Source organism: Austrofundulus limnaeus, unplaced genomic scaffold, assembly GCF_001266775.1.
Source record: "Austrofundulus limnaeus strain Quisiro unplaced genomic scaffold, Austrofundulus_limnaeus-1.0 Scaffold344, whole genome shotgun sequence".
In the NCBI taxonomy this organism is placed as follows: domain Eukaryota; kingdom Metazoa; phylum Chordata; class Actinopteri; order Cyprinodontiformes; family Rivulidae; genus Austrofundulus; species Austrofundulus limnaeus.
The window spans coordinates 528,765-536,450 of record NW_013952746.1 but is presented as its reverse complement, the minus strand read 5'-3'; the positions used below and the strand labels follow the sequence as shown (position 1 = coordinate 536,450).

Sequence of the window (7,686 nt, the reverse complement as noted above, 5' to 3'; positions counted from 1 at the left end):
CTTATACATTTAGTTTTTTATCATCTCATTGTAATATTATGATGCTGGTTTCCACAGATTTACCTATAGGCCTTTATTTGTCCCCTGCACACTTTTTTGTGTTTAATGGCTATTTATGACATGACACAGCTATATTTAACAAATTAATTTTATATTTGTGGGTAAAAGTAACCATATAGCCTAAATTTCTTTTGCAAAGACCATTTTCAGACTGACCTTTTTTATGACAAGTTTCAAATTCTGAACTAACTAAAAAATCTCAAATAAAACTATTAATAAAACAAATAATCAGTTAGAATAACATAGAATACATTTTAGAAAAGTTTGATCATTTGTAATAATTTTAATGTTTTGATGCTAGTATGTGACCCCTGCTGGCAAAAAAAAAAAAAACTCATAATGAGGAATTTTTCACTAGTGACCTATTTATTTCTAATGTTCCATCTCAAAAGCTTCAAAACAAGTTCTTCTTTGCTGAAATTAGCAGATTTATCGCCTGACCTGGCACCAAGCTGGTTTTGTTTACGAGCGGAGCCAGTTTGACAGATCAGCTGTGTCCAAAACTGGTACTCGAGGGCTGCTATCCTGCAGGTTTTACTTGTTCCCTTGCTCCGACACACCTAATTCAGTCATTAATTACCTCTTCGTGTTCTACAGAAGACTATTAATCACTCGTTGATTCATATCAGAGGTGTTGGAGCTGAAAAACAGGTAAAACATAGTGATCGTGGCMCTCAAGGACCAGCTTTGGATACCTCTGGTGGTATATTTAAAAAGGGGAGTTCGCTTTATGAAGGGATTTCCCATCACTTTAGTAACTGGCAGAGAAATATTTCAATGCAGTAGGATAAATGTTTATTTCTAAAGGCATATCTGTTAGAAAAGTTTGATTTAAAAGAAAATGATGTGTGATTTTAGTACCTTGGATCGCTCCTGTTCAGGGTGACAGGAAATAAATCAGCTTGTGTGTGATGGTTCAGTAAAGTTTAATTGCTTTGTTTCTCCCCTGCAGGAGTGTGTGTCAGCAGGCGCTGGCTTGAGCATTGTGGGCAGTGGGCCAGGGAGCAGTGGCGGAGCTGAGATGCCCGGTTCATTTGTGCCCACTGTCACCGCCATAACCACCAGCCAGGACCTGCAGTGGATGGTCCAGCCGACCCTCATCTCCTCCCAGGCCTCTGGGCAGAGCGTTTCCACCGCCACCACAACCATGGCCCAGCCGGTGTCACTGGTGGACCCTTACGACATGCCGGGTCCCAGCTACTCCTCGGGGTCCGGGTTCACCCCTCCGAGTTCTGAAACTCAGGGGCCAGTCCCGGGCCCCATCCGCCAGTCCAGACCCCGCAGCCGCCGTGCACGTGACGAGTCTGTGAGTGAAGATGGAGATGTTGGTGTGTTAGTAAGTTTGTGTGCTTGAGTGGTTTGTGTGTTGACTCTAGCAGTGCAGGTAAACAGCTCACATGGGAACTAAATGGACCCAAATAATGTTTGACTTAAAATACATGCAGGGAAAGRCACTGTCAGTGTACGAGACAAAATAATGACATTAACAATAAAAGTCAGTCTTTTCTACTAAACCGTTTATGTCTATTCTTACAGCTAACACCTGAAGAGGAGGAGAAGAGACGTGTTCGCAGAGAGAGGAACAAGCTGGCTGCTGCCAAATGCAGAAACCGCAGACGGGAACTCACCGACAGACTGCAGTCGGTGAGTTTAGACATGTTTTAGCTGCAGAATGAGCAACAAGAACAATTACAGGCTTTAAATAACAACCCATTGCACTGTGAAAGATTTTATCAATACAGTTAATATGTTACCTGCAAGGAAGAAAAGCTTATAGGGATTAGACCTAAATGCAAACAGCTGAAGTGATATTTCAGATAATTATAAGTTTAATCATGAACATTTTACCTGTTGCAGATAACTTCTAAGTTTGGCTAAATGTTTTCATAACAGTTTATATTAACTTTAGTTATAAACATTTTCACCTCCATCACTTCTGAAGTACACAATTACTTATCAAGGCAGGGGTGGGCACAGTTCTGCTAATCCACTAATAGCGGAACTAGCTTCTCATTTAGCAGATTAGCWTTTTTTAGCTAACTTTGTAAACCATTAGCTTCTGCTAAATTTATTTCAACTAATTTTAAGTCCATTAAAAATTCACAAGTGTGAAACTTCTGTTTTTATACCATTTATCTCACATTTAATAAGAACTATCCCCTCTACAAGCAGTGCTGGACGAGGGTTCATGTAGCATCTTTAGCGGCTAGACTTCAAACTATCAAAAATAACATTTAACAACATTTTAATAATGACAACAATATTTGACCATGTATGGTAGAGAAAGTATTTGCTACGTTTGACTAACTTCAAACAGTATTTATAAAAATACAAACTTGATCGCGCCCACTTTCAAATGAAACCAGTAGAAAACTAACAAGGTCATCAGTCCCGCCATTCATAAACAGGAAGGAGATGTCGTATTAGCGGTTAGCATTAGCTTCCACTAATTTTTATATCTGTATAGCRGTTTAGTGCTAGCGAAGCGCAAACATTACTGTTCCTCTTTCATCTGCAAATCCTTTTTTCTTGCCTCACCCACTTTTGTCTCGTCTCTCTCCCACCCCACGCTGCCTCGCTCTCTGCAGGAGACTGACATACTGGAGGAGGAGAAAGCAGAGCTGGAGGCTGAGATCTCGGAGCTGCAGAAGGAGAAAGAGCGTCTGGAGTTTGTCCTGGTGGCCCACCAGCCAAACTGCAAGATTCCGTACCAGGAGCAGGCTCAGCAGGGCTCGGTGCAGCTCCCTCCCGTGCAGTCCCAGATCCCTCCCCAGTCCTTACAGCCTCCTCCCGTCTCCATCGTGGGCTTGACTGTGAAGGAGGACTCTTTCTATCTCCCTCCTGCCTACGCGGCCCACCCGGCCTCCTCGCAGCCCCAGCCTCGGGCCCCGCAGCAGCCGCAGCAAGTCCAGCCGCAGCCCCAAGCAGGGATGATGCAGGAGGTAGAGTTTTCTAGTTCTTACTATGGCTCGAGCGAGCCCGCTCCTGGTGGGCCGTGCCTCGTGGCCAGTGACAGTGGTGGTGGTGTTAACCGTGACGATGCGGCCGCTGGCAGTTACAGCACCTCATACACATCTTCATTTGTGTTCACCTACCCAGAGGGAGCCTGCGGGGTCAGCGCCAACCAGCGGAACAGCAGTAGCGAGCAGTCATCCGATTCCCTGAACTCGCCTTCGCTGCTGGCGCTCTGACTGACCGACAGACACACACATAACGCCAAGCACACACACCACTGGAGGTAGAGGCGGAGACACCCAACACATCATATCTGTCTGACAGGATGAGGATTAGCCAATCGTTCCAGCCTGATTGGGTTAAAGTTTACACATTGGAGAATGGATTCCAATTAAGAGCCATAAAAATGAAATGTTGCACATCAGACCTAACCTTTAACACAGAGCTGAAACAAGAGAGCAATCCTTTGTTTTTCAGCACAGCAGAGCACGATTAATGCGTAAAAAAACACAAAATGACCAATTTGAAGTGCTCTGAGTTACAACATTGATTCACAATGAATTCTTTTATTCAAATACTCTCATTGAGTAAACGACACATTAATGCTACACCCCAACACACACCAGAGCCCCCAACTTGTTCCCTCTGTYGGTTGCCTCTTTGCTAGTGCTCCTGCTTTTCATTCTTTTCCATTATTATTTTTTTTCTCCTGTTTCCCCCGCCTCTCTTGTTGAATGTATTTATGGACCGAGGACAATCAGTTCAGGGTCTTTTCACGGGCGACAGACTGCTCGCTCACCTGTAGCACTTCATCATCTGCTCGCCTTTCCTCTGCTTCCTCATTTTGCTGCTTGGACTTGACAAGTTTGGAGCGTCTTTGTGCTTTTCTCCTCTCATCTCAGACAAAACAAAACAAAAAAAAAATCTCTTCTGCCGTACCTGCCATGCGACCCATCTCTGTTTTCTCCTCTTCTGTCTCTATATTTCTCCCTCTCTTTGAAGTCTTCGACCACTGAGAGCCCAGAGACCCCCTCCAGCCCCTGGAACCTTGAGTGAAAAAGCCGGCACAACTAACCCATTCCCCATTTTTTGCACATGCAAGGACACGGAACGCAACCCATCCCAAAACAGAAGAAGAAAATCTCTTTTCTTGGAGATCATTTGCTCAGATATTTGYTGCATAAAGACGGACGCCATCGTCTTCTGCTGAGCCATTTTTTTTTGTTTGTTTTCAACGTAAACATTCATGCCGTGAAGATTAGACACGTTTGGGTTTGAGGAAAGTGAGAAAAAAAACTGAGGTAAGGAGAGCAGGCGACAAGGACCCTGATGGAGAGAGAAAGTCCTGGTCATCGACCAATAAAAAAAACAAAAGAGCTGAATGGTTTACATACAAAGCAAAAACAATAAAAAAAATCAAAAACTAAGAGAAAGACGAGAAAACGTTTGAGAAAAACACCATGTTTCACACCTCTGAGCTGAAGAAACAGACGTCTGGTCGCAGCTCGGAGTTTATCAGATGTGAACCTTCATTTAAAGGAGGGACTTTTTATTATTCATTTTTAATTAAAAGGAAAAAAATGTGTTTCAGACAACCTCTACACATTGGGCTCAGTGAGTGAGGTGCCGCCGGGCCCGTTTATTTCTTTCTTTGTGGAGGTTGATGTGGTGATTGAGCACAAAATGCAAAAGCAACACCTGGTTGGGGGGATAAAAAGAAAGGAAAAAAAGAAAAAATAATCAAATGCAGAGACGACACTTGGGCTGATATTGTGGAGTGAGCGTTATTTTCTTCGCCTGTGAACTTGTAAAACAAATTGTTTTTTCCCTGTATCGTGAAAAACTGTTATATATATTTTATTGTTTATGTTCATGAGATTCCTCGTTCCGTTTATTCTCTTGTACTGTTTTCTTTTTGTTATTTTCACTAACTGTTACTATTATCTTTGTAACATTTATTTTATTATTATTATTATTTTGTATATATATTTTTTTTAATTTGGCAACTTTGGAGGCAAATTGTGCACTAAAAAAAAAGAAAAAAAAAACATCTTCAGACATCTGAACATGTATGTGTATAAGTTTCTGTGCCATGATTGTAAACGTTGAATGTCTGCAGATATAAACAGGATATTTTTATCAATGAAGGTTAAGGTCAAATAAATATTTAAAAAATGAATATTTTTATAATGGAACAACAAAAACAAAAGAGACTATGATGAGTTTAACGTCCCTGAACATGAAGCACGATGTCACTGCCTCTGTCCTTGTGTATTTATGTTTTATAAACAATATAAAGCGACTTACATTTAATGTATGATGTTACAAAAAGTTGTATTAATCGCCTTTACTGTTTTTTGTTTTGTTCATTTTTTGTTTTAATTTCTCAGAGGTCTGTCCCAGAGRTACTGACACCGTAACGCCACTTTTTTATTTGGATACAGTGTTCAAGCAGCAGCATTAAATTCATAACTTGTTTCTGGTTTAAAGTTTAACGTTTCACTCTTCTAACAAAACACGAGTTTTTGAAGGAGAACCACAGTTTTTTGTTTGTTCACTCTGTTTGCTAAAATTGTGATTGTATTTTCTGAATAAGGAGCTTTATGCCTATCAAATAAACACGTTTTTTTTTTTCAAAATAAGAGGAAAAATTACATGAATGCTTGCTTCAGTGTGGCTCTTGGTGCTCAGAAAATGGGTAGACCTCTTTTTTTTGTTTGTTTATTGCAATGTTGAATAAGAATTGTGTTTGTAAAAAAAAAAAAGAAAGAAAAGAAAATGCTGGAGATGCCCTTTTGACTTCCTCCAAAATGCAAATGTGATACAAAAAAAAAACATATGTACTGGTGTCAGCATAAGCATAAAACACATTCAATAGTTCTCATGTATATAGGTTTTTTTGTGGTGCTACTTCTATTAGACTCTAAAGGACGAGGYGGCAATGCGTTACTGGCAAATAAAACATTACTTGACTCCAACTGGATGCCAATAACAGGTGAATTTTCAGCCTCAACTGCCTCCTTCATCTTTTAGGAGCTCCRTCACTCGTAACTTCATCCGGTTTCTTTCTATTTGCTTTAAAGTTTTGCAAGTGTACAATCAAAAAAAGAAAAAAAATGGAGAATGAGAGCTACACAGCCTGCCTGCATCTACATGTACTGTACAACAGCTTCTAACTGACCAAGAGCTTTCCTATTTTTCTATGATGAGGTGAATGTTCTTATGTTTCCACTTTTCCCCCCCATACACGCTATGACTTCATATTATCCTCGTTCTGAAATGCAATACTTACAATCCTCTYGGATGAACACAATGTAGCATTCCTGCAGTAATCAGGCTGACTGCTACATGGCAAGTGTGATGTTGTATTGCTTTGCTTATCTGCTTTTGTTTCAGTATTAAAAAGTCAGTACATATATAAAAAACATTTATTTTTGAAATGATCTTCAAACATATATATAAATATATATTTATTTTTTCATTTATTGATTGTGTAGTGCGTACAGCAAGACTCAAAAGTTTTAGAAAGCTGTAATTCTTTTTATGGATGATGTTTCTATTACGATGGAAGCAAAATGTCCACTTTTAAAATGGAATTAAAATACAATAAATGTGATTTTGTTTTTTAATTAAGCATAAAGCCCAAAGAAACTTGAATAAATTACGTTATTTGCTGACAGGTGCATGGGTAAAAAGTAAAGGACTTTGTTTGTTTTTTTTCTCAAAAATGCTTAAAAAATACACAAAGCGCTGCTGTCCTATTTCTGTTTTAATCCCTTATTCTCTTTAAGAAGACCAAAATATTTGACATACGTGTTATATTCCCTGTGTTGCCTCTACTCTGCGTCCAGATTTTGGGCTTGGGCCCTTTTTCTGTTCTAAACRTTTGTTTACATTTTAAAGTTTTTCTTCTTGGTTTTCTGACTGCAAACGTTGATATCTCTTCTATAGATGATTTTGAGTAAATGCCATTCATTTTTACTTTCTGAAGAATTACAWAAATAAAGACCTTATTATATGACGAATATGCCCTGATTTGCCTCATTACATATTTGTTGTCAATTTGAAAGGAATGCTATTTGTCTTCTTCTTTTTGTTGCTGTTGCTTGAGCTGAGTCTGCTGGTCATTCAAGGCCTTGAATATTTTTATTTTAATCAGTTCTAAGTAGTCAAGCATTCAAAGACTTTACACAGTATAACGAGGTGTAGCATATAAAATACAGCACATATTTTGATGCCTATGTACACTCATAAAAGAAATTATCTTTTCTGCCTGGTCTCTTTTTTTGTTATTGTAACTGGTTTCAGTTTTTTCTCTATGTTTATTTTCTGAATGCAATAATTAAAGCCCAAATAGTCATATTAATTTTCCAAAAAGATTATTTTGCCAATATTGGTTTTATGTGACTTCCCAGTCTCTGTCGCCCTCTAGCGATAGAACCACATACAACGTTCTGTACTCTTGGCGGTGTTGTAACAAAAAGTGAACCCTGCCATAAAAAGTCAACCAGAAACGGCACCTGATGAATCAAACAAAAGTAAAAACGAACTAGTTTTTTATTACCGTAGATTCACAGTTATAGTTAAATATAGCCAAGAGAAAGAAAAATAAAATGTCACCTCACTTCAGTTTCCTCAAGGCAGGGAGCGCGTTTCACGGCGGGGGTACAT

At 39.4% G+C, this 7,686-nt stretch overlaps 1 protein-coding gene across 4 annotated transcripts in view; it reads left to right on the top strand.

Moving 5' to 3' along the window:
* Window positions 1-4,737, top strand: part of fosb (FBJ murine osteosarcoma viral oncogene homolog B) — a 13,858-nt gene extending 9,121 nt beyond the window's left edge. For 2 of the 4 annotated variants that reach the window (XM_014022862.1, XM_014022865.1), the window contains exons 3-5: window positions 1,013-1,396; window positions 1,597-1,704; window positions 2,649-4,737. In XM_014022862.1, the coding sequence (XP_013878316.1) occupies window positions 1,013-1,396; window positions 1,597-1,704; window positions 2,649-3,251 (1,095 nt within the window). In that variant the 3' untranslated portion in view covers window positions 3,252-4,737. The remainder of the gene's footprint in view (window positions 1-1,012; window positions 1,397-1,596; window positions 1,705-2,648) is intronic. The other 2 variants (XM_014022864.1, XM_014022863.1) reach the window with 2 other exon arrangements.
* Window positions 4,738-7,686: the final 2,949 nt, after the last annotated feature.